This window comes from Oreochromis niloticus, linkage group LG7 (assembly GCF_001858045.2).
Source record: "Oreochromis niloticus isolate F11D_XX linkage group LG7, O_niloticus_UMD_NMBU, whole genome shotgun sequence".
Lineage (NCBI taxonomy): Eukaryota > Metazoa > Chordata > Actinopteri > Cichliformes > Cichlidae > Oreochromis > Oreochromis niloticus.
In genome coordinates this window covers 22,396,000-22,423,154 of record NC_031972.2, presented here as the reverse complement: position 1 = coordinate 22,423,154, position 27,155 = coordinate 22,396,000, and the positions used below count along the sequence as shown (strand labels likewise).

Sequence of the window (27,155 nt, the reverse complement as noted above, 5' to 3'; positions counted from 1 at the left end):
TCAGTATTTAAAATGAATTTAATATCTCAAAGGTCGACTCTGAAGAGGCTTTGCGTGTACATTATGTACAGATAAATAGATCTGAAGTAATGTACTAAAATATTTCATGGAGACACGGCCTTTTAATAAAAACATAAAATTTTAAATGTAAACCCATCCACTGAACTGCATGGACTGGAGCGCTATTCAAAAATTACGCAAAAGACTTCATTTTAGAAAAATCTGGAGTTTTAAAGAGGAAAACGAAAATCTATTAAAAATCACTAAACTCATGAGTCAGTCAAAACTTCCAACAACTTCTGAATGTCTTAATACAATTATAAAGAGTATAGGTGCACAGTAAGAACATTGCTTATGAATTTGAAACTTTATCACCGAATGACAGGTCACAATGTACTTACATCAGAAGATCAACTCAAAATATCATAAAAAAAATAAAAAATAAACCAGTGTTAATGTGTTTTCTTTTGTTTTCAGTGGACTTTCTGGCTAACAAAGAAAAAAAACCCTCTTTTTCACTTTTATATTTTACAGAAATCTTTCATACAACCCTCTGCTGACCTTTTCACTTTTCTCCTACACTGGATACAGTGTGTTTGGTCTCATGCTGAGTTTCTGGTGAAGGCCTCACATTTTGAGATTGGCATGGCTTTACTGTTATTGGTTTCACTTGTTTTCTCAATGTTGTTCTCAATTTGCTTGGAACATGACCCCTTATGCATATAAAGCCCAAAATAAGAGCGATTTACAAAGTAGAGACAGTCAGTTGCATTTTTCATTTATATGTCTGATCCTCTTTTCTAAACTTCAAACCTTGTGGGCTTTGCAGATTCTTTACTTCTTGCATGATTCAGCACACAGTCTCTCCTTTATGGTAACGTGGAGTTCAGCTGGAGTAAACATGGTTATATCGTTTAACTGTTACTAACTCTACTGACAGTGGTGTAAACATGTCTGCATGCAGAGCTAAAACGCTTCCTTCCACAAAGCACCGGGAATACTAAAGAGTGATGGAGATGTTTTTATCTTATAATAGCCCAGTTACCTACAAGCTGTTAGTAAAATTAGCAGAACGTTTTAGTGTTTAAAAAATATGCTTTATACACTGTACACTGTATAGTGTATGTAAGAATACATTCATGTATTCGTATTGACCGCATCAGTGCAAATAACTAGATATTTCATCCAAACGGACATGGAAAACAAAATATACAGTACCTTTATCTAAAAGGAAGCAGAACTCTGGCATATACAATAATAAAATATAAAAACACCCACACAAACACAAGCTACCATCCTACAAGTCTGGCAACAAATCGTTAGACCTTTGTCTCTTGACAATAAAGAGCTTAACAGCAATGCCAACTAATAATCGCTTTCAGTGCTATGATACTGTACAGTGGTGCATTTAATAAAAGCTACTTTTAGCCACTCCCTTATTGGAAAGGGGTCACCACAGCGGGTAGCTCCGCGTGTTTTAATTTGGCTGTTGTTTTTCTTTTTTTATGCCCGAATGCCCTTCCTGACACAGTCCTCAAAGGGATTCGTGTCTCCTCCCCGGAAACGTACTGGGGGTTCCTTCGCTTATTAGGCGAATTTGAAAAGCACTACAGCATGGAGCCACTACAGTGGTCCATTTAATACTGCACATAAATGTATGAAACACTTTCTGATACAAAAATATTCTTCTATAATGCAATAAACTTTGCATTGAAACAAAAAATAGTCTATAAACACCAAAAAGATAACCAGGATACAATACATAAAACAATCAATATAAAGGAATAAATAACGTATAAACAGGTGTGACAACAAAAACTTATATATATATATATATATACACACACATGTATATATATAGATATATATATATCCATTACTGGACCATTTTTACATTCTTGCTTAGCAGTGCAAACTCCTTTTAGATCAGTTTAACAGGAGTATTCACTGTCCTTGATGCTCTCTCACACACAAGTAAGCAGTCTTCTGCTGCCTCCATGTGGACGGCATTTTTACTACTTGTGAAAAAAAAAAAAAAAAAAAAAATCACACCAGAGTTGTCCGTGTGCCTAACTGATCTTCTGCAGCAGTTTATCCTCAATGAGTTCAAACTGCACACTGACGGACATTTCGGCGATGAACTGGTCACATCCTTCCTTGGTCACCTGTTTGCAGTATCGCAGGTCGATATGGCAAATGCTTCCACAGCGCTTGAAATAGGTCAGCGACTGGTCTGTGACCCTGTTACAGACTGCAGGGAGAAATTGGGTTGGAAGAAAAATTAAATGGTGTATAACAGGTCACCTGCGCTGACACAGACTCTGCACACGCATGGATTAATCAGCCTTTTGGGACAGGAGCTCAAACGGTCTCAGTATGGTGAGGTTTCTAAAATGGCCCTTTGATTTACTGCATTAAACATTTAATAATATTCTTGGAGGAAAAGTATTGAGTTATTTTATCAGTTCTGCACAGGCCACTGAACAAGATTTCCTCTCCAAAATTACAGTACTGTGCAAAAGTCTTGACTCACCCCGTATTTCTTTATGCTGTGGATCCAAGGAGCCAGATTTTCTAGGAATTTCTTAATGCGGTCTTAAAGCAATAAGCTTTGTGAAGGCATTTCAAAATTTTTCTTACACACTGGCTGCTTTTCACTATTTTTTAGTCCAGATCTTGTACCTGACATTTTCAGAGGAATGTTTTTGTTTGTCTGTTTGTTTGTTAAGCCAAAGCCACTTAAAACTGACCTATGAATCATTTAAGCACCAAAAAGGTACCCAAGTCAAGGGATAAACCAGTGTTGTGTCGACACATAGCAGAAAGCTTGGCAAAAAAGAAATTAAAAAAACGTTACTAGTAGCCAGTCAGCTCTGCCTGGTGTGCAATGCAAAACTAAACAAGCACAGGACCAAAGAAGAAGTGGCAGGCCTACAAAAATCTACAACCGATAAACAGTATCTGAAAGTTGGGTCCTGAAGAACTAGGAAAACATCCAAAGACTGGACACAGGACCTGAGACATGCATCTGGCCCCCCACTTGATCCATTCACTGAAGCCTACTTTGCAGTCTACAAACATCAAGTCAGAATCAATCTCAGTGGATGGCCGGCTGTCAAGACGCCACTCTTAAGGATTTGAAATCATCAATTATCATCTTCATTCATTTGTATGGAGATACAACAGTGAGTATCTACAGCCATCGGGTTTTGTGGATCTTGTCAAAATTAATGGAATTATGAACGCAGGAAAGTACCGTCAGATTTTCATTCACCATGTAATACCATCTGGAAAGCATCTGATTGGCAGCGGCTTCATTTTTCAACATGATGCACTGCTAATACAGTAAAAGCATACCTGGATAGAAAAACACGTAATGAAAACACCATCAGTCATGGATCAGCCTCCCCAGAGCCCAGACCTCAGCATTACCGAAGTAGTGTGGGATCATCTTGACAAAGAACAGAACAAAAGGCAGCCAACATCCAAAGAAGAGCTTTGAATGTCCTTCAAGAAGCCTGGAGAACTATTCCTGAAGACTACTTCAAGAAATTACAAGAAAGCCTAACCCTAAAAGAGTTCAGGCTATGTTAAAGAATAAAGACCAAATATTGATTTTTAATCTCATTAAAACTGTACAAACTCTGTTTTTGCCGTACATGCTGTACTTCAGTGTATATTTGCACAATTTTTAATAAACTTCTGCACCTAATTTCAATTTTCCCAGCAACATATAAAGAAATGAGGGGTGATGGGAGTTATTTGCACAGTACTATAACTGTATTATTTATTAATATTGGACCTAGTTTTCTAAAGCACGGTGTTGCTAATGGGGCTAAATATCAAGCTTATACATTCACTGAGATAAATCTACAGGGGACAGTGGTGATAATTCAGTATTCAGGTCTAATAAATTTTGATTTCAGCCACAAGTCAGTGCAATGAGTCTAATCCAGGCAGATTTAGAGCCTACAAAGACAGACTCATACCTGACAGATTGATGTCAGTGAGTGAGTCTCTGGTGGTTGTCCCCGCAGCAGTCAGGATGTTAACCGACTGGTCAGTGACGTGGTTGCAGTAGCTGAGGTCCAGCTTAGATAAGAGGGGCATGTAACGAATGATGAGGCGCAGAGACGTGTCGGTGATGTCCAACCCTGCCAGACGCAGGTCCTCTACGTTACGCAGTTTACTCCTGTTGTCCAACTGACCTACAAAATGTGTAAAAACACAGGGGAGGAGATTACCAGAGGGATTAAGTAAAGAGAGATGATTCATGGTATATAGTTAATGAGCGTGGAAAAGAAACAAATCCCCCAACAGTGAAGTAATCCTACTAACAACTGCTGTCTCTGGATCTAAAGCCTGACATAACTCATCTCTCTGCCACAAAGCTGCATTGTTGTCTACAAACAACATTAAAGGCACACATCGCACATCTGGGTGACATGTTCCTGCAACATGCTTTGCACACATCCATCACACAGTAAAGGCCCTTCACTATGCACCTAAAACATTTTAACTTTGTTGTTTATCTACAATACACGGTACTATTGTTATTCTTAATGCTGTAACACAATAATTTGCCTTTTAGGATCAATCAATTAATCTATGCACCAATCAATCTACTTTTCTATCTATTATGGCCAAACACCTCCACTTTGGTCTCAAAGTCTTGTGGTTTGTGCAGATGCAAACCTAAGCCTCTTTTTTAAAGAGAAGATACGTTCCCCTGGCAACCCTTTCAAAGAAGTCATACTTGTTCAGTCTTTTTTCCAATTTTGCCGTCACGAGCTTTGACATGCAAAATGCTAACAGAGACTTGCAGACTCTGAAATGTAGCTCTTGGGTGTTTTGCAGTTTCTCTGCACATTGCACAGTCTGACTTTGGGGAGAATTTGCTGGGACATCCATTTTGCCACTAAGGTGCTCACACTTGCTGATGATCACTTAATCAATTGCTTTTTTTTTTTTTTAGCAGCACCTGGCTACTACTGACCTTCTTAATCCCTATGAAAGCTGTAACAGTGTATCTGGCTTTCACGGGACTCTATGCAGTCCTGTGAAGATGTTCTTTTTCAGGACAGATGGAAATCTTTTCCACAAACAGGAAAAAAGGGAAAATTCATGTAGTTGAACACGAATCGGTAGATTAGAGCTTGTGATAGAACTGCCATTCGACTGTGGAGGCTTTTTAAAAACAGTTTTAACAGGTTGAGATAAATTCAGGGGAAGTGCATGTGTGAAAACAGCTCTCAAAGATATTTAGTTTAGTACATAAAGTTCATCTGAGCTTGTCTTTAGATGAATTTGTATTCTACCATTGTGAAACAGAGTGACTTGAAATATAGTGATTCAGAAAAGAAAACACAGACAGAGTCACTATACCAACAATCTCCTTTTCCCCCCTCTGTAATCAAGCTCTCTCACTCAATAATGTTGTCCTGGTGTTTGACAGAAAAACGGCTGGTACCTGGCCTATTATCTGTGGGAGGCGACAGTAAGTCTCTCATCTGAGCGTCTTTCAGTCCCTCGACCCACTGAACATCCAGAGTTCGCAGGAGAGGACAGCTGGAGGTGCAGAGAGCAGAGACGGCTACCCATGAGCATCCAGAGAGAAGCAGCACACGTAGACCTGCAAGGACACAAAAAATCTTGTTATAGACAACATCCTCTACAAATGTCAGCATAGAAAAATTGCATTTAATCAAATACTCTCCCCCCCCGCCCAAAAAAAACCGAAAAAAAAAAAAACCACACACATAATGAATGGATTTGAATTAGAAATTCTCTGGAAGATTGAACAGTGACATACCATCCACACAGAGAGGCTGAGCCACAGCTCAGCCTGTGGCTCAGCTATAATACTGTATCATACCTCTGATACAGTATTATACATTATATTATACATTATAATGTATACAGCTGCTGGCAATGACCACAGGGTGAATCAATGCACCCTCGTGGCTACTCAGGTGTAAGTAAAACCTGTTCACACCACTCTTCCAGAAACCTTATGAGATGAGCTGCAGCGACGACTGTGGCTGCGATTTGGGCTGTGTCTGGAAAGGTTTAACACCAACTACATGCACTGGTTGCATTACATTTATGTTGCAGTATTTCTGAACTCTTGGAATGCTAACACATGCTAACACGTGAGCTACATAAGGACCACAGATCTAAATAATTTTATCACCACAGAATCAGCCACAAACTCCAAACCATAACCACATTTACCTCCACAACCAGGCAGAGCAGCTGCAGCAGAGCTAACAGGCATTAGCTCCACACTGCGGCCACTCTGCCTGTTGAAACATCCTTTCAATAAACTGCAAATATCCTCTCACAGGACAGCATAAGGCTCAAGAGAAAAGGAAAAATGATTCTGAATGACTCCCAAAAGTAGTTTGAAAATATTTTTTTCCCACATGTGACCATTAGGGGGCTCTGTAACATGATGAGCTCACTACATTTGGTTTTGCAGTCTTAAGTGAGACAAATGTGCTGACCAAAAAATAAATAAATAAATTACATAATATTGCCGTATATCTGGTTTATTTGCCACAATTATGGCCAAAGGGTGGTAAAACTGTTGCAGTGAGTCTCTTTCTTTTCACGACTAAGCTAAGAGTGAAGACGTAAGCTTGGAAAATAAGGACAACTACAAATTATCCCAATCCATTTTGAGTCAGTCCTCAAAATGGACTGACTCAATGGACTGACACTACATAATGAGTTAGTCTCACTCATTATGTAGTGAGACTAACTAGTTTTAAAAATGTCTCTTTCTAAAGCCCGTCAGACCGACTCCCTAAATTGTGTCATGTTTCCGGTGTTAATAAACAGATAAATACACAAAACTGCCACATAAAATCCTTCATCATTACCTGTACATGTCACTAAGGCTGTTTCATACAGACACAAACACACCTGTGTATTGCTGGGTGGATTTACTTACCTGGAAGTCTGTTGATGAGCCAGCTGAGCTGCTTCTTGGAAATGTTGGTCCAACTGAGGTCCAGGGCTACCGGCTGTCTGCGGATGATCCCGCTCAGCATCAGGGGAGTGATGGATTTGCAGCGGTTCAGATTGATGTGCTTCCAGAGCCTTTTGTCACAGCACCTGATGAGAGAGACAGCGGACGTTTTCGCTGGACTGCTGTGTGATGAAGTGCAGAAGGCACGTTTTTCAACTCCATCATCCTTCTACTCACCATCTGTTCCAGGTCCGGCAGACACGCATGCAGACGCAGAGATCTCTGTGACTGAGGTGACCGAACACCATCATCCAGGTCTCTCGCTGCATCACATGCGCTTCGCCGTCATTCAGGGGCAGTCTGTCGGGCGGGGGGCTGATGGGAGGGGGCCGGATCACGTGGCGCTCCATTTGGATACACTTCGGTGGCGACCGGCAGGGAAGCGGTCGAGGGCATATTGGTGCGATCGGTGCGTTTCTGTTCCAACCGAGCGGCGAGTAGCCACGCGGTGTCCCGTTCATCTCCCGCCCCCGGTGTCGCAGCCAGTCGCCCAGGTCGCTGCTGCCATTATTAAGAGGCCACCTGGGCTTCTGTTCGTCCACTTCACTCTCGGGCTCAGATTTCACTGGCCTTTGATTCTGATTGGTCAAGCTGTCTTCTGTTTTCAGCGGCAGTCTGTTTTGATTGTTTACGCCTTCTTCCATTTTAAGGGCTTTACGGCTCGGATTAGCAGGTGGGTCCTCAGTTTTTAGTGGTTTTCGGTTCTGATTGGTCAGGGAGTCTTCGGTCTTAAGTGGTCGACGATTGAGGTTGGCTGGGCTGTCCTCCTCCTTCTTCACTGAGCCCAGCTTCTGGCTGCTCAGACAGTCTTCTATCTTCGGAGTCTCCTGGCTGAACTCTTTGCTCGCCTCCTTGTTTGGGAGCCGCTTACGCTGATGTCGTGCTTTAAGCTGAGCGGAGCTTCTCTCTTGGGCTTCTCCCGACTCACCGCTTGGTCCCGCTCTGGGAGAGTTGGAGGATGTCTGGTCACTTTCTCGGGCTGCGGACGTTCTCAGCAGCGGGCTTAGAAGGACCTTAGCTTTGTCCTCTGCATTATTGTCCCTCTCTTTTTTCACCGTCACCTCTTCCTCAGCGTCCCCGTCTTGGTCCTCATCGTCATACTCATTTTTCTCCCTTAAATGCATCCTCTCCAAGGACAGCCCATCTTCTTCGTGATCCTCCTGGTCGTCTTCTTCATCACCGTGATCATTCTCTCTCTTAATATGCTGAAGCAGCTTCGAAGTAAATGAATCATCCGGTTTTGAAAGCTTCTTCTAAGAAAGAAAAGAGGGAGCATAATTATGTTTTGAAAGCAGACAGAATTATCAGCTTTTCCACATGGAGATCAGGACTTTCAATTAAGTTCTTGCTTCTTTGACATATTTTAAATATATTCAAGTTTTTAATTAAACATCTGCAGACAAATATTTGAAAACTTTAGTGCCTGTCTGCATTTTATGCAACATCTTAAACCAAAGTTGAAAAAAAAAATATCGCATTCTGAAAAAGTCTTGAGCCATGCCTCATTTCTTTAACTTTCACTGGAAAAATGTTGCTGAAACTTGCACAAACATACATGTTTGAAAGTCAATATGTGGTATGACCACCTTTAATCTCAAACATAGTCTGAACTCTCTCAGGCAGCTTTCTTGTCATTTCTTCAGGTCTTCAGGAACAGTTCTCCAGGCTTCTTGAAGGACATTCAAAGCTCTTTTTTGGATGTTGGCTGGCCTTCGTTCTGTTCTGTCAAGATGATCCCACACTCCTTCATTAATGTTGAGGTCTGGGCTCTGAGGAGGCCCATCCATGACTGATAGAGTTACACTCTGTGTTTTCCATCCAGGTATGCTTTTACTGCATGCTTTCTACATGGCATTGCATGCTGGATCAAAATCTGACTGTAAATTTCTGCGTTCATAATTCCAACACCACTGGCTGAAATGCAGTCTTAAATCATGACAGAGCCTCCACCATGCTTTACAGACTGCTGTAGACACTCACTGTTGTATCTCTCCTCACCTCCTCCAAATGTGTATAGTTGTATAGTGTAGTTGTATAGTTATCATTATAGTATTGTATAGTTAGTAATTAGTACCTTTGTATCCCTTAATTTTACCGAAATTTAGCACGTTATTTATTTGTAATTTCTAGTTTTATATCTCTTGGAGATATATCTTTTGTATACTTATAAATGCACCATGGGGGCTTGGGGTGAAACAGAATTTCGGTACGCTGTATACTGTGTATACTCCTGTATTGACAATAAAGTTCTTGAATCTTGAAATATATTGATAACAATTTGAACTAAAGGCTTCTAATTTAGATTAATCACTGCATAAGACCCGTTGTCACTGATTTTCAGTCTAGAACTTGTGTAGTTTGTCACACCTCAGTCTGTTTCCCTTCTATAAGAATGGCTTCTTGACAGCCAACCTTCAACTAAGACCCTTTCTGAGGCGTCAGTGAAAAGTAGATGGATCAACTGATACCTCAGATGCTATGTAATGTGTCAAATCTTTGCTAAATGTTTTCCAATTTCTTGAGGACATGACTTTTAGATACTGTTCATCTGCTGTAGATAGTTTTGTTTTAGGCATGTCACGCCTTCTTTTTGTCAAGCTTCCTCAAATGTTTTAAGGACATATTGCACAGTATGCATTATGCTGTGAATGCATAATGCATATGGTTTTCAGCTAGTCGCTCTTTGGAAATCACCTTCTGGGTAATGACATAATTACTACTTTATTTTTATCAAACTGTGTTTTTTAGGCATTTTTCATAGATTCACCAAAATAAATGGGAACAAATTACATGTTTTAGCAACAGCCCACTAGTAACAAAGTACCAAAATATACAATTTAAAATGGTTTTCGTCTGGATTGTCTATTGCGTATAGACACAGCATTGGTAGGTGCCTTTTTTTTTTACCTTAATGATTCATAGATCACTGTTAAGCAGCTTACCTGGCATTGAAGAAACACTGATTTGAAAATGGTCAGATACAAAGACTGCTCTGAAAATGAGTGAAAAAGCAGCCAATGTCCAAAGAAAAACTGTAACAAAGCCAGGTGAACTATTGCTCAAGACCACTTTAAAAAAACAAAACAGTCTGACTTCTTAGAAGCAAAGTATAAAGAAATGAAGGGTGGTTCAAGAATACTTATATTCTTCCATTTTTGTTTTTCTGCATCTTCACCGTTTGTAACATTTCTGATAAACACAACATTAAAAAAAATATTTTAAATATATTTTTAAAAAGCCTAAATAAAAAACAAAGAGACATGGGTCTTACCTTCTTTTTAACAAAGCTAGGCTCATCATTTGTGTCAAAAAGTTTCCTCTTTTTCCTAAGAGGATTGTCCTCCAATCTCGGCCGGGGAATACCCTCTAGAGAAAGCAAGGGGGGGCGTTTTTTAGGAGGCTCCTCGTCATTTTTCTTTGCGATTACATCCCGTTCCACCTTCCTCTTCACAGCAGATGTGGTAGTCAAGGCAGGAATAGGTGTCGGAGCCACCATGGGTAGGTCTGGCTCTTCCTTTGAATCTCGGTTTAACCTCGGTTCTTTGAGCAGCGAGCCAGGAAGGTTGGATGCATACTTAAACCCTGGGCCCCTTTTTTGCTTTGAGGCCAAAAGGTTAGGAAAAAAGAGAGCACAACTTTATTTTTCTGGTTCTTAGATTCTTAACTAAAACTCGGCTGTTTAACAAATGCATCACTCAAACACACTCAGAATAAAGTCCATACTGATGCTTACTTTTCCAGTTTTCCCAGCATGGTTACATTTTGGGCACTCCCAGCAGTTTGGCAGCTCATCATTGACTACTCCATTTGAATCTTTAATCTGAATAACAAGAAACACGCTGGCTATTAAACAGTGTTTGACACGAAACGAGCAATTATTCAGCAGCTGAGTGACACTCAGGCCTTCACCTTGAGACAGTTAGGGTGAACGATCTCGTTACAGATGGAACACTCCATTAACATAAGGTTAAACTTCTCTTCCTCATCCTCCACGGTGTCCTCCTTGCCTGCCTCGCCACAGACGAGACACACTGCTGTGTGGGGTAGGACGGGCTGGAGGAGGGAGAAAAAAAAACAAAGAAAAAACAGTGCAGAAGATAAAGGCTCTGCATCAGCTCACTCGTCTTTTTAAACAATTCTTTGTCACAACAAAATTTAACCCACACTTTCAGAAGGGTGAAACAAAGCAGAGCTGGAACTATTTGCTGCCATGGCTTTCAACAGCCTACTCCTCATATGACTCAACTAAGGACCCAGAAAATTTTAAATCCAATCTGAGTGATGGAAAAATGTAAATGGACTGGCATTTATATAGCTCTTTTCTCATCTTATCGACCACTCAAAGCACTTTACACTACAAGCAACAGTCACCCATTTACACACACGCACAGACATAGATCATTTTATTCTATACATACAATACTTTGTCCATCATAGACACACACAAATCATTCACTGGAGGCAATCTGGAGTTCAGTTTCCGAAGAACACATGGACCAAACGCAAAACATCAAGCCATTTGCTTCAGCTGCCAGCTTGCTCTATCTCCTCTGAGCCACAGCAACCTCAAAGTAATAATAATGTAATATTGATGCGACCGGAAGATTGATTTCACTAATTGTTAAGACAGTAGCTGGTTTATAGAGTTGTATAAGCTACCCTTAATTGTGATCTAAAAGCCTGACAGCTCAAGTTTGCCACCATAGCTTTAAAAAAATGACCTGATTTATTCATTCATTTATATTCCATATGAATCCAGAGTGTTATAGCCCTAACAGCTAGTTCATCATTTACCATGAGCTTCCAAACAGATTTACAACAACATTAGCCAACTAATAAATGGGCTAAAGCAACAGAGTCGCTCTTGATGAACTGTGTGTAATCGCTGGCTCTGATGACTGCTCTCTATCTGTGTTAGAGTAAGTTAATATGAAGGGTGAGCTAAGCATGTTTTGCATTATTTAAACACGAGACACGGTGGCTAAAAAGCCCAAGACCCGAGTGTTCTCTCGCTATCTTTTAACTAGCATGATTAAACATTAAAACAGTCCTTCTCATCATATGAAAGGCAGAAATAATCAAACTCAGCCTCTCTACAAGTCTCTGTCCTTGGTACTGAAACATTCAGACCAGGCCATTATCACTTTCTCTGTGCGTCTATATAAATGCTATTGTAACAGGTAATATCTGATACTGCTACTTGCATTCTTTTTATTACACAGCTACAACAAACAGCAACTAATAAAAAAAAACATTCAGGCAACTACTCCAGAACCAAATATAACAAATTATAAGAAAGCAAAGCTTATTAATGTTCTCAGTTTCTCAGTCATCGAGGTCATGAGCCATTCGGTCTAGCATTTGAGTCAGAGACAACTGGACTTCTTTCTATAGATTCATGAGGATGTTTCACCTCTTTGTCAAGTGGTATCTAATCCTGGGATCTTTATGTTTAAGGTCACATAAATGTGTGAATGACAGCTGAAGCACCTGGAAAAGGATCTCAAGAATTGTCTTGAATGTGGTACCAATATCTGAGACTCTTCCATCAGTTCTGAGAACTCACTTCACTTGAGAGGCTTCGTGAAACACCTTTACAAACCTAAAAGGAAGTGCAGTTTCCTTCAATGCTTAAGACTACCATGCCCTGGATGACTGAGAATCTACACAGAAAATATTGCCTAGGGAGGGATGAACACCCTTCAATTGGTGCAGGAATATGAAACAGCATCAAGGAAGTTGACTAAAGGAACCACCTCTGCTTTAACCTAATGTGCAGATGCCTTGGGTCCACAGTCGAGGGACATAAAGCTAAGCAGAACCAGCTGCTGGGTGAAAGGATAACACTGGTCTATGTCACTACAGATGCACTCAAGGACAATAAAGTGGTACTCTGAGACTTTTAGTTTAGCTAACAATAGATACAACAAACAGCTATCCTAGCTCTGTAAGTACTTTAAAGCTCACTGAGGCATTAGAAGTTGTTTGTTTAATCTGTAGAGAAACCAAGCTGTCGTTTGATCAGAGGTTAAATACTTGAATTGTTTCTTGTCGAGAAGCTTTGACTTCTTCACTGATAGTGACACCAATATGCAAGAGACTTACATTTAAATAACTTCATCATCAAACAAAGAAGATACAGTAAGTTTTAGATAGCTTATGTAGGCGTTTCCATCCATTTTCAGTATTTATCCAAGGCTAAGTGAATCACCCACTGGGTGTACCTTCTTATTTCACCAAAGGCTTTGAATTTGCTACCAATCAGGGACTTCAGGAAGTTAAAACAATGAGCACCATTTATATAAAACAGAAATGGAAATGTGAAACTAACAATTTTGAATATAAGTATATGAAACTCAGCCTCGTGGAGAGTCCTAGTAGATATGTCACCACAGCTGTGCAGACGCCTGCTCAGGCTCTTCAAGGTGCTGGAGGCATGTGGCTCCCAGGAGGCCAATCATTATCACTTGTTGTCGAGCTTCGAGCAGCATCAGTGACTATATCTGATGAGAATTACTTTCAATTGGAAAGAGCTGCTTGTTGGATTCCTATATTTGAAGCAGTGAATACAGCTGCTCTACTGGTATGAGTTTGGTGAACGTTTGTGATGGAAAGGAATCAGCTCTCCCAATTTTATTTTATTTTATTTTCATTAATGTGTGCTATTTATGCTGCTTGTTCCCCTGTAGCCAACAAGCATACCACAATTTGTTTGTGCGTTCTGCAATGAGAACAAGAACCAATGTTAATTTCGTTAACCAATACTTTTCCTCAAAGATTCTTTTTTTCCTGATGAAATTAAGATAATAACGGAATAAAAACAACAACAAATGAAAACAAGATGAAAGTATTCTGGACAGATGAGATCCAATCAGAAATAATAAGCTGTGATGAAAGGCGGGACAAGTCGGAAGTGATCCAATCAGAAATAATCTCCTTGTAATTGTGTAAGGGAGGATTCAGCTAGCACCCATGCTTCCTGTTTCTCATGAAAACACGACAACATGTCAACGCTTCGGAACAAGAAAAGAGAAGATATGTGGAAGTGCTTCACATTTGATCTCAAAGAAAATGAGATGCTTTGTAAACCGCGCTGAGTGAACCCTCACAGCCCAATATTTACACTTGATATTTTAATCAACTGAATCAGCTTCAGATTTAGCCTACTATAATGATATTTAGTCTAATAAAACTATAAGAATTTAGATGCCTAAATTATGACTAAAACTAAATGACCTTTTAATCAATAGACTACAACTACATCAAAATTGCTGTCAAAATTAATGCCCGAATTATACTTCAGCAGGAAATCTACCCTCTTTTAACTCTGCGGCATAACCTTCCACGTAACCTGACGTCTATCTCCCGAGAAATTTAACTACATGTCAGGTCATGGCATATGGCTAAGATAGGTCATAAGTAAATTTCCTGCAGAAGCCTAAATCAGGTACACTTATGAGTACATCCATCCATCCTCTTCTGTTTATCCTTATCAGGGTCACAGGGGGTTGGAGCCTATCCCAGCTACCATACGGCAAGGTACAGCCTGGACAGGTCACCAATCCAACACAGGGCTAAAACAGTAAGAGAGGCAACCATTCACAGTCACATTCACACCTATGAGCAATTTAGAATCACCATTTAACCTAACCCCACTAACTGCATGTCTTTGTACTATAGGAGGAAGCCAGAGTACCCGGAGAAAACATGCAAACAGAAAGGCCCCGGCCAGATGGTGGAGTCAAACTGAGGACCTTCTTGCTGCGACCCAACACTGCTAACCACCACACTGATGACTACACCACACAAAAATTCACTCACACACATCATACTTACAGCAATGCACTGCCTCATGATACAGGACTGCTTCATGCGTCCTGGCCCGCCGAACTTCTTCATGTCTTTGCAGAAGTGACACTCTCCGCACTCCGTCCGCAGACACGCCTCGCATTTCCGACAGCGTGTCCGTCTCCTCCTGGCTCCAGATGTACCCCGGCTGGCCGACAGCTTGACCGCTGATGCGGGAGATGCTGCCATCTTAGGTTTCGGCCGGTTGGGAGGCCGGGGCTAAGAACAAAAAAAGAAAAAGGAAAAAAGAAAGACAAAACAGAGAGGAGGACAAAGTGCGTTGCATCAGTAACGATAAGCCAACAAGTATGCACTTAAAGGTCAGATAGAGTCATGTGTTGGCAAAGAGTGAATGTTCAAAATATTCACCAAGTACATGTTAAGCACGCAGCGGGATGCAGCGCAGCGGGCAGATACGGAAAGTTAATTAATATAACAATTAGGATGTCAGCGGCAAAGTACTCGCATCATTAGCTTTCACTACCTTTGGTTTGCATTGTTAATAACAAACTGCTGTACATGTTTGTCATCATTCTGATGACTGATTATCTCCATTCTAATAATGAAGCTCTGCAGTCGAGCGGCCCTTTTAGAGCACACTTACAATCATGTTACATAAAAAGAAAAAAAACAAAAAAACAAAAAACAGGCTATTAAATCCAGCTGCGGTTGGTGCTACAGCTGACGTCTAAACTACTGCCTGGACCCTTCTTTGTCCCCCCCCCCATCTCTGGGTCAAGATTTCCAGACGCAGACGAAACCAAAAAGGAAAAAAAAAAAAAAAAAAACACCTGCATGTATATACGCAAAAACAGCACATAACACATCCACAAACCTGATCGAGACATGCTGCACATAAACACATTATTCACGCCTGGTATAGCTCAGAGTACGAGAGAAAACAAACACATCAAAAACGTCCCTGGAGGCGTCTTCCAAATTTAGCACCTCAATTGCTTGCATGTTTCTACTTCAAAGAGGAGCTGCACTTATGGCTACATTTCACACATGGATCACTAGGATCTATTATTCCATGATTTACAGCAGTGCGCGTGATTAAATGTGCTCTATTTAACAGAAGTGGCCAATTGAAAAGAGGGGGTCTTTGATCAGCATCATTATTTTTCTTGTGTCATATATATATTTTGCCCCCCCTCCCCGGGCTCACATCCCCACCACAACAATGTATTTTTAACATGAAAACCACAAGTCAAAACACTGCCAGCCATGCCACATGAAGAAAAAAATCAAAAATAAAAAGAGTGGAGTGTGTGAGATGAAATAAACATGAACGAGGAGTGCAAAACACTGCAGCTCTTGGAAATGAAGATCGGATTTCTTTAGTTACATCGGCAGTGCAGATTTTCCTAGTGTCAGCATAGCAACAGCCACGTCCCATTCCCTAACAGAACAGTCTATGACACACGGACTTGTAACCAATAAGAACTGTAATGAGACCATCTAACAAAAAAAAAAAGAAAAGAAAAAAAATTAAGTAGGCTCTATCTTGCGCACATTGCAATAATTTATTCCAACAATAGCCACAGAATTGACTGACATAGCCAGTCAGATATGTGGTGACCAGACAGGATTAGAGGGAGATATTGGTGTGTGTGTGTGTGTGTGTGTGTGTGTGTGTGTGTGTGTGTGTGTGTGTGTGTGTGTGTGTGTGTAGGATGGGATGGTTGGGGAGGGGGTGGGATTAAGAAGAGAAGAAACAATGAAATGAGACCAGATTACCCAGCAAAACAACACACATGATGTTCTGCAACTCAGCTTTTGCCATTTTAAGTGTCAGCTGATGGGCTGAAGTTACAATAGATTCGCATGAAACAACAAGTAACCAGGCTGTGCAGGAATACTGCCTTCATTCATGTTTGTTTATGCCTGTGACATGAACCACAAGGAGGCAGATTTTGGATTGTAGTCTATATTTTCCACCAATTCCCCCTCCAACTCTGCTCCCTCCCTGCAGACTGATAAGTGGGGTGATCTCTAAAGCAGATATCCTTCTGACACACAATTTTCAATCACAGGAAAGGCTGGCAACAGCAACATCACCAAAGACAACCAACGTCCCTTAAATCTCAGTAAGTACTCCCTGTATCTGCTCATGTTTTTGTGCAATGATACCCAAGAACTCCTGACAAGAAAATATGTCACCGGTGGCAGCTAAGCCTTCATCAGCATGTTTCAGGAGAAGCAGCCAATGAAATCTGTATTATGTAGTGTGTGCCTTTTTACAGCAAGAAGGATGCACATTTGTCCCCTTTGTGCAGTAACAAGGACAGCACGGGTGACCTGCTAGTGATTTCTTAGCACTACAGAGCTCATTCAGCTGGAAAACATTATGAGAAGCAGACCCTTATGTTCAGTGACACAGCCCTGAGCTAGTAGGAAGATACCCATCATTGCAGTGAAGACAGCACACACACACTGCACACAATATGGCAAACTTCACAATCAGATAGCTGACAGCAGCAATACATGGAACACTGTGATGATCTAAACTCTGCACTGACATAAACACACCACGTTCACGTTGCTCTGATGCAACAAGGGTTCCTGGTATTCACAATTTCTCTTCAAGGGGATATAGATAAGTAAACTTTTCAATGGAGATCAATTGCAATGTCAATCAGTTTTAAAATCTCCATATATACAGACCATGCATTGGAGATGTTGAGACCACACAGCACAAGGAGATAATCGGGCAGTGATATTTCACAAGTTGCTCAGGTTGAAGCTGAACTGCTATGCTTTGGAGCAATGCAGTGATTTAACAGTTATACAACCTGCTGTGGACGTAATACATCCCAAAGATGTTTGAATAGTTGAACTTTGACTGGGATAAAACTTGGAGGGGGGGAAAAAAGCCTTTTTAATATCTGTCAGCAGAACAGAATTGACTCATTCATCTGCAGTCAGCATTTTTTTTTAATCTAAATGCAGGCACAGGCTTAATGTAAGGGGGTGTGGTTCAGAGTAAAGAGTGTAGGGGGGAAAATATTTGAATTAACAATTTCCGTGCAAGTCCCATCTTCTAACATTTTCACAAAAAATTCTGTCTTTTCATTAACGCACACTGAAAGAATAACCGTCCCCTTTTGTTTTGTTTTACCATGACATGTATTCTGATATCAATCGATAGGTTTACAATCAAACCGTTAGAGATTCAGCTCCTGCATCTTCACACAACCAATAGCAACCTCCAGCTACATAAACAGAACCTCCTATTGCTGGATTTATCTGATAATAAAAATGCAAGCATGCACGCACACATAAACAACAAATCTATCGCAAAAAAGAAGCAAAAAAATTAAAAACAAAGGCAAAAAAATAAAATAAAAAAATCAAAGCCCAAGCACAGAAGATAAACTGAATCAGTGCTTTTGTCTTCAGGTATCTCCATTACTTCACTGCCCTGTGATGCTGCACACTGCTCTGTCTCACACAAGCATTCCCCTGGCGGCCTCCTTACGCCTGCCTGCAGGGCTTTTAGGGTGCTAACCTGCTCGGAGTCTGAGTCGTAGTCCTCATCATCGGCGCTCAGCGACATGGCCATGGCTGGTTTTCAGATACCGTCCAGCTTACAGCAAACTGACATGGCTGCAGTCTCCTCCTCCTCCTCCTTCTACTCCTGCTACTGCTGTCAGGCCTATAGCCCTCCCTCCTGCTCCAAAAGCTCCACAATACCACAAGCAGATGTAGGAAACACATACAAGCCTGCCTCATTAATATGGATCGACTCACTGAGGAAGAGGAGGGGGCGCTGGGCAGCGCAGAGCCAATGGGAGGCTGCTGTGAATCAGAATATGCACTCGGGGGGAGTCTGCCTCCATCCAATGTGGAGAGAAAATGCAGTAAAGGTATTATCATATTTATGATGAGTAGCAGAGGGAGAAGAGAGCAGGCTCTGCACAGCCAGAGCCAGATGGCATCTCATTACAAAAGGCAAACACAAAGAGGCCCCACGACCAGCAGCTGGCCTTTGGAGGGCCCGGTGGGGGAGATCCTGAGGGTTTGTAAGACCCATACAAACTTCACTTTCATGCATTCATGTAAAGCACATCTCATTCTTAAACTTTCAGCTGAGGCTCCGATGTCTTGTGTGTTTGTTTGGATACATTTTTAATCACACATATTCAGCCACTAAAATAGAGCAGCACCGTGGCATATTTAAACACTTCTAATTAAAACTGCAACCATCACACTGATTAAAGCCAGTGTTTTGGGATATCTTATGTTAAACCGTGAGTGAGATAAGAATTGTACTGACATTAAGGAGCATATTTTTTTGTTTTGTTATATTTGGATAATAAATGAAAAGCCTCAATTATGACCTCACAGTCTGCTGCTCAGCTCAGGGCTAGAGAAACTCAGGTAACATGGCGCAAACATCAAATGCACTTCGAGCCTTCTGACATCAACAACCATTTTCGTCTTACGATATCACAATTTCAAATGCACCGTATCGCAGTGTTTCGAACAAATGCACATGCACTCAAAGTGAAACTCGACACGACTCAAAACATATGACAGCAAAAAGGCTAGCGAGGGCAATATTTCTCGATCTCTGTAAATATTTAGTCCACCCAACGTAAAACGCAAAGGCTGTGACATGGTGAGACATGCCATATAATTTCTGCTCATAGTAAACAATGTTTTTATGGACACTAAAGGCTTGTTTTGGATTCAGAAGGCACACCAAAAAGCATTAATGACAACAAAACACATGTCAAATTATGCAGAGGAGCAAAAATATATCATTAAAAATCCTCATCATTTACTTCATTAGGCAATACTGCAGCCCGTTATGACAAAATTATGCAAACTGTTAAATATTTTGCTAAAGGGAAGGAGTGCAGTGTGTGGTGGGATGAGTGAGGGAAGACAGGACCTTAGCCATTAATAATTGTCCTATACCAGATATGTACCTGTATAACATAGGTAAAGAAATATATAAAATATGCACACCTGTATTGAAAGGTAAATATCTATTTAAAATATACTCAGTGATGTTGCTTGCACCACAAAGTCAAGCAAAAGGTGCATAAGCTTTAAACTACACAGATATGTAGCACATAAAATGATACGCAAGTGCCTGAAAATTAAATAAAAACACTATATTTGCTGGAAAACAGATGTATTGCAGGTGACACTATCTTACCTTTATGGTTTTCTTAGGCCAGTACACCACAGGATATCCAGTGATGGCTAACTTGGGGTCATCATTGGTATGTTCCTTTAAGACAACCTAGACGGGCACAGAGAACAAAATCAAAATAGGGATGAACTATGATTCCTGTCTATTAAGTAATCTGATGGCATGCAGCAAACATGTTTGTTTGGGGTTTTTTTACCTTTAAGTCATCCAACAGCGCTTGGGGGTTCTCTATTCCCATTGGAATACATTTCCTATTTTCTGGGAGTGACTCGAGCTTCTCAATCAGCGTCCTTAGCCCATTCAGTTCAAACTCTGTTAGATGAATCCATTTATTCTGAGGCTCTGAGTTTGGAGAGTCTGAAGGAGTTTTGGGGAAATCTAAAGAGGCCGAGCTGGGGTTACAGCTGTCCTCAGAGTCGATGGATAAAACAGCCTTGAGATGTTGGGCCTTCCCATTGTCGGGTGTGCAGGGTCCATCCTGAGGAACTCTCTCTAGTTTTTCACCCTGCTCATCTCTGACATGAGTCCCACACGAGTCCTCGTTCATGTCTTGACTCCTGGAGTCAGAGGAGGGGCTTTCTGTCTTTGACTTTGTCTCAAAATCTGCAAGGATAAAAGCAGATTTCCTATAATGGATGATTTTGATAACAGGCAATACCAATGAGCAAATAATTTCTTTAGTTTGGGGAGCACCTGTTAGTAATCCTGAAATTATGGGTCAATTTGTAGGTTAGCACGTATAACAAAGCAATAAGAACACATCCAAACCCCCGAAACATTCAAGTTTAATTTAAAGTGACTTCCTGTGACATACCAGCTGGGTTAGGCTCCAGTCAGTGCCCCCTCCCCTCCCCGGCAACCACATGTCGCTAGGGAAAAATATGTATTACCCAACCAGCTGGCGAGCTGTTGCTGGTGGTTGTTGGTCACAAAGAGGTATAGAGTGCAATTACTTAGGTGCAGTAATTGAGGTTTTTCACTCACCCATAGATTCTTTACGGATCTCCTGAGAAAGGTAGGACCGTTTGGTAAGGCAGTGCAGGTATCTCTCCAGGACATACCAGCATATCTCATAGTAGAAGGGGAAACGAAACTTGGAATGAACCTGAAGGGATGACAAAAAAAAAAATTAATTAAAAATGACAGATTCAATTAAAGAACCATTAAAAAGTAAATAAAAATCTCAAATGGATGCTTTCAATGATTGGTCATTTAAGTAAGGTTAAAACAAAGTTGGTCTTCCATTACCACAAAAGCTTTAATGCATATAAAAAACAGCTTAAAGCGTAAGTCGAACTATAAAGGACTATAAGGAACCAGGCAGCTGCTATCTGTAGCAGTATCTTGTGCTCTGTCAGTCAGAGGCTATGCAGAATTTTCAGTAATGCAACTGTAATCCCAGCAGACCAGCTCACATTTAACAGGAAGTGGAAAAAGATAGCCACGAAGAAGTTAATAATGCACAACGCAAGTCAAATATAGAAAAAGGGGTTAAAAAAAGGTTTACTTTATCCAAATATGAGTTTTGCAAACCCCCACATCTCTTATTCTCCCGTCTCTCTCGAGGGTAAACTTTTCACCTTCCCCTGGTTCTCAGAGAGATTAATTTCTCACACGTGGAGTTTACTATATTGCAGTCCAGATCAGAGTTAAGCCACACAGTGGAGAAAATAGACTCCTACCTTTGTCCTGTTCTCTATCTCATAGATGGTAAGCTGCATAGGAATGTTAAAGCTGTGCAGAATGTTGCCTCCAAACACCAGTGTGTCCACGGGAGTGTAGACAGCGTGGATCCACCCTTAATTATAGAGAGTTAAATGTGTTATAAAATGGTCAAATATTCAAAGCTGAGCATTAACGGAGCCTAATCTACTCCTGCTGGCTACTTTAAGACAACCATGCCAACACACCAGATGGGATGAAGAAGGTGTATCCTTGTTGAAGCTCCACTCTCTGGCATCCATCAGCTCGGTCTCCCAGGAAGACATCACTCTGCTTGCCTGACAGGACCCAGTCCTCATACAGGGCAAGGTTATAGGGAGTTGGAGGCACAAGCCAGAACACCTGAGGAGAAGCAGTCATTTCCACTTAGAGTCTGCAACGGTTAACAACATTCAAAGCTTTGAGGAATATTAGCAGACGTCTTCATAGGTGTGATCAGTATATCCTATAAAGGCAACCTTCCTAAATAAAAGTTTTACAAAGACAGAATAAACTTACTTTCTGTCCCTTGAATACGTGATACCAAACTGAAGTTCCCCCAAAATCGACGTGGAAGTCTGTGTAGCAGCCTTTCACGCTCATCAAACAATACCTACAAAGGAAATTAGAAAATCATCTAAGAGACAAGAAGTAAATAGGTAAACAGAAAAAAGTGGTAAACACAACACGGCTAATTACAAGGCAGCAATAATCTCAGAATGCTACAGACACAGGTAACTCTCGGGAGCGACACAGCGTAGAAAAGACTTCATAATAAGGCAATTCTCCCCTAGAAATTAATTTAGGAATGATTAGCACCCCAAGACACAAATGATTTGCCAATTTAGCTAAAGAGTATAATCTCTAAGAGAATCCCCACTGACTTGGAGACATTAAAAGGAAAGCCCTTCCAAGGACATCTTGCACATGATGATATTGTGAATGCCACTGAGAGAGAATTTAACACCTTCACAAATAAAAAGAAGCTTGAATTTTGCCAGTTGAACCATCCGTCAAACAACTAAGCCAAAATTTTAAAAAAATAAATCCTGACATCATTACTGACTATTTCACAGCTTTTTAATTTAAAAACTTGTGCGTTATCACCACATGAAAGAAGACTGAGTTCATAGTGAATCATAAATGAGAGCACATCCAGGGTAGCTTTGACTGCAACAATAATAAAAAATTTAACACTCCACAGCTATATCACGAGTTTCACCTCACTAGTTCTCGGCTGGACCCCCTTATGCCTTCAGAGCTGGCTTAATTCTTCATGGCATAGATTCAACAAGGTGCTGGAAACATACCTCAGATTTTTGTTCATACTGATGTGAGGCCATTTGAGTACAGTGACATCAATGTCATGTTTAAAAAAAAAAAAATCAGTTTGAGCTATGTGATCTGGCACATTATCCTGCAGGAAGCAGCCATTAGAAGATGGCTGAACCACTGATACAAGGCAGGATGTAACAAGAAGTTGTTTGAGCTTCTGTTGCCTTCCTATCAACTCAAAGCAACCTGGAAGGGTTGGCTGTGCAGTAAATCAACATTTTCATATGACCAGCAAGTCTGGGACCAACAACCATGCCACGTTCAAAGTCAAAGTCATAGTTCAAAGAAACAACATGGGATGCGTCTTCATGCAACAGTATACTAGATTAACAATTTTAAAGTGAAGCCTCCAGGCAAAGGGGAAACCAGTGACTGTGCTGAAGGGAAAAATACAAGAGTACAGATGACTGAAATGTTTCAGTTTTGAAAATGGTTTTATTTTGAGTAATAGATTTCAAACTACCGTCTGCATGGTGTGCTGAAATTGCAGCAGTAAAATCGTCTTGTTTGATATTCTACTCTGTTACACCCTAAACCACTGCCAGCATCTCCCTAACCTCTATGAACAATACAGGAGATTAGCAGGGTTTAAGTGTAACAGTAGAAAATATGGGCAGCTGACATTAAAAAGACAGGCAGCCCTGGTTTTGATTCATTTTGACTCTTCAACGGCTGATTGGCTGAGAGAGTGTGTGTGTGTGTGTGTGTGTGTGTGTGCAGTCAGACCACAGTTGTTAGAAACCTTTCTCTTATGCGAGGGGGGAAAAAATCCTGCTGCCTAGCAACAACAAGGAGCACGTACAGGAGGTGACAGTATGCAGTACTCTACCGTGATGGAGTGATGGATGAGAGATGGGAGGAGAAACAGACATTTTCTACAAGTGGTTTTTTTTTTATTAGTATTTATTTTCTTGCTCTACACACAGTTTTTTTTCCACCCCTCATAGACTGACACACAGCTCCAAAGAGAACTTCATAAAAACAAAAGCACAACAGTGCAATGCATACCTTTGCACTTTGGGGTATTTCATCTCTGAGATGATATTGGTGGCTTCAGTTTGGCTTTGTTTCAAACCAGGAGGCCACATGTTGTCCACCCAGTCCACTTGATCCACCTGTGAGAGCAATCAATCAAAGCAGCACATTCAGCAACCAATCACAGTGTTCTATCATCTTCTATTTTTGTCATTCTTCTTTGAATCTTTCACCAGATTTGTGACCTCTATCAAACCTCTTATAGTATGATACACAGCGAGGGTCGGGGGCAGATTACCACTGTGGGACGCTTGATGAGGTTCTCCAGCTTGGTGTGGCTGAACTCCAAGCTAATGACATTGAACAGTTTGTCCCGCTCTTCCTCTGGCGTCTCATAATAGCGGACAAACTGAGCCATGCTCATTTCAGAGCCTTTCTGAGTGCTCACATCCATAACGTCCACAGACCGGCGACTGCCTGCGAAGAACAACCAGGATACAATGAATTTAGCCAATGAGATCGTGCGCATCAACATCAACACACAATCCAGTGCAGTCTGTCTGTGATTCGGTGTATGCTTTGTCATATTTATACACAGAGAAGTTGTACTGTTGCAAAATATTTTACTATGAACAAGAGCAGTACTTCTTATTTGTAATTCCCAAATTTAACCACTAGATGGGGCAACTACACCCCAATCATGCCCTGGCTCAACTTCTTCCAGGGCACACTTAACACAATAATATTGCACTGCATTAGAAAACAGTTGCAAACAGAAAACAGCATGATGAGACCTTTAACATAACCCCAGAACATGAGCAAGAGGTCCTGGGTGAACCTACCGTGATGATCCTACACACATATCACAATGGTATGAGAGGTAGACACAGACAGAGATACAGGCATACAGCAGAGTGAGTAAAAGATGCATGCTCACTAAATAATTTATATCCTAAGAAAAATACAAAAAACAACACTGATGTATTAACATGCATGATTAAAATAGGACTTTTTTTGACCTTCTCTTCTATTTTTTTATGTCCATTTCTAGCATTTGGCATCAGCAACATCCACTAGATTTGGCTGGTTGGTAGGCAGATAAGTAAATGAAGCACTTCTGCTATATCTTTCAAGTTATCAATTTCTATAATATCAGATAAAATTAGCAAATTCTTATGACAAAACTAAAACAGCTACTCATTATCCTGAAACTTTCCACATGCCTAGTCATAGTTAGTGCAGACTGAACGTGTTTCGTTACATCATCATAAATTAAATTAAAAGTAAATTTGACCATGAAACAGACTCCATTACATTTTCTTTAAGTCAGCATGGAGCCTCACCATATCACAGACTGTTTTAGGTTGGGGTTTTTTTACTTTTTTAGGACAATGCAAAAGCCCTTATTCTCTGAACAAGATGCAGATATACTTTGGTTGTGTTTGCACCCAGGCTAAGAGTAATAAGTATATGCACTGGTAAAAATATGCATGTGTGTGCATCTGTGTCTACTTACCAACTAGTCCTTTAATTTCACTGACTGTGAATTCTGGATCTGGCATTCTGCGTATTTATAGGAAAGGGATACATGTCGTTTAGTTCCCACAGACTCAAAACCATAAATATATACAAATAAAATAGAAAGTAGGTTCAATCTACAGCATGTGCACAGGCATTGCACATTTAAAGGAAAGGCTTCTCACCTGATCCCTAACTGATCTTTCTCTTTAAAAATGAGAGGGATCCTTAGACCTTCCCTTTGCACATACTCATAAGTGAAGTCTGCAAGACAGTAGTTTTACATTTAGGTCCAAAGCAATTATTTGAAAACTACTGCAGTCACATGTAACCTATAAGAAAGCTGATATGCACCGTGCTCCTTTACCTTTACCCTCCATCACCCGGACAAAGTCTGCGCTGTAGCTGTCACTGAGGACCTTTTCCTCCACGCTGAACCCTCTGATGTTTACAATTTCCTCCACGTCGGACAGGTCCTCGTTTTCGTCGTACATCGTCCGGGAGATGGAGCGCTGCCATTGAAAACGAGATGATTTACAAGACAAAAACAGAGCCACGCGGAAAGAATTCTTTCTACCCCAGAAGGCCACTTTCTGCCTCTCTCAGCCCCCCTTGAACGGTCATTGTGACTCGTGTGAGGGGACCGATCGTTAATTTTATGCCTGACTTTCAAACTGGAGCAGTGGATTGTGCTGAAGTTTTGATAGTAGTATAACAGCAGTCATTTCTTTGAATGTGTGAACCAGTGCAAAAACTACTAAGCCAGGATTATCGGCGGGCGAAGCCAGCTGTTTGTGATATTTTATAGAAGCGATTGTAAAATGTTTGCTCGACTCCGCTGCTCCAGATATTGATTTATCTCGTTTTAATTACGCTACGCTCGCTCAACTACTGCGATCAGAAAAGAAGTTGTAGACCCTAAAATGCGACAGTTAGCCGTTTTTCCTCGTTTTGCTTAAACTTGGACATCTTAAGTGACTTGACAAATATCCCAACGCTCACAGTCGCGAGCGTTAGCTTAGCTAACTAATTAGCTCGCTGCCAGTCTCGCCTCATAAGCTAACGTTTAACACGGCAGATGGTACACACCAGCCTGCGTCCGGATTCAGCACACGTCTCTGCGGCCTGAGCCATCGTCTTTTACGATTGTTTTCCTTCCACTCAGTTTCGCGAATGCATCTCCGTGCGTGGCGAAGTTGAGAGAAAACACTTAGCACGCTTTACAGGTTCAAAACAAGGGAACCATGTTTTTGTGTATTACGTCACCGCCAGGAACCAAAACATTGTTGGACAACGTCACGGCATGTCAGTACGCTTTTTAACCGCGCTCACCAACAATAAACATTCCCCACGTCACACGGTTTTACTGTAGTAGTGGGGGAAAAATGATACTAATACTGGTTAAACCCCCTGCTATCGAATGGCACTGATATCTGTTTTAAACAACAAGCAATAAAAAGGAGGTATATGTACCCACTTTTATTAAACTACAAAGAACGGTACATTTAACTTAAAAAGTTTATTTTTTATTTCCTTGTTTATAAGTTTTACACGTGCAATTCTAATAAGCGTGTTTCC

At 40.8% G+C, this 27,155-nt stretch overlaps 1 protein-coding gene across 4 annotated transcripts; it reads right to left on the bottom strand.

Annotated features, from left to right (window-relative positions):
* On the bottom strand, positions 1-27,077 carry kdm2bb (lysine (K)-specific demethylase 2Bb). Of its 4 annotated transcripts, none has more exons than XM_013276703.3 (21): positions 26,667-27,077; positions 25,945-26,089; positions 25,763-25,841; positions 25,576-25,622; positions 24,358-24,536; positions 24,093-24,199; positions 22,269-22,362; positions 21,959-22,112; positions 21,731-21,846; positions 21,033-21,153; positions 20,245-20,651; positions 20,052-20,138; positions 14,870-15,100; positions 10,943-11,086; positions 10,767-10,853; positions 10,305-10,640; positions 7,211-8,286; positions 6,956-7,119; positions 5,471-5,632; positions 3,990-4,208; positions 1-2,251 (listed from the first exon to the last, which is right to left on the bottom strand). In XM_013276703.3, the coding sequence occupies exons 1-21, from the start codon at positions 26,709-26,711 to the stop codon at positions 2,070-2,072; spliced, it is 4,182 nt and encodes a 1,393-aa protein (XP_013132157.1). In that variant the 5' UTR covers positions 26,712-27,077; the 3' UTR covers positions 1-2,069. The 4 variants fall into 4 exon arrangements, with proteins under 4 accessions (XP_013132157.1, XP_013132158.1, XP_003453933.1 ...); XM_013276704.3 differs by having other exon boundaries at positions 7,211-8,283; XM_003453885.4 differs by having other exon boundaries at positions 10,305-10,631.
* Between the last annotated feature and the right edge of the window lie 78 nt (positions 27,078-27,155).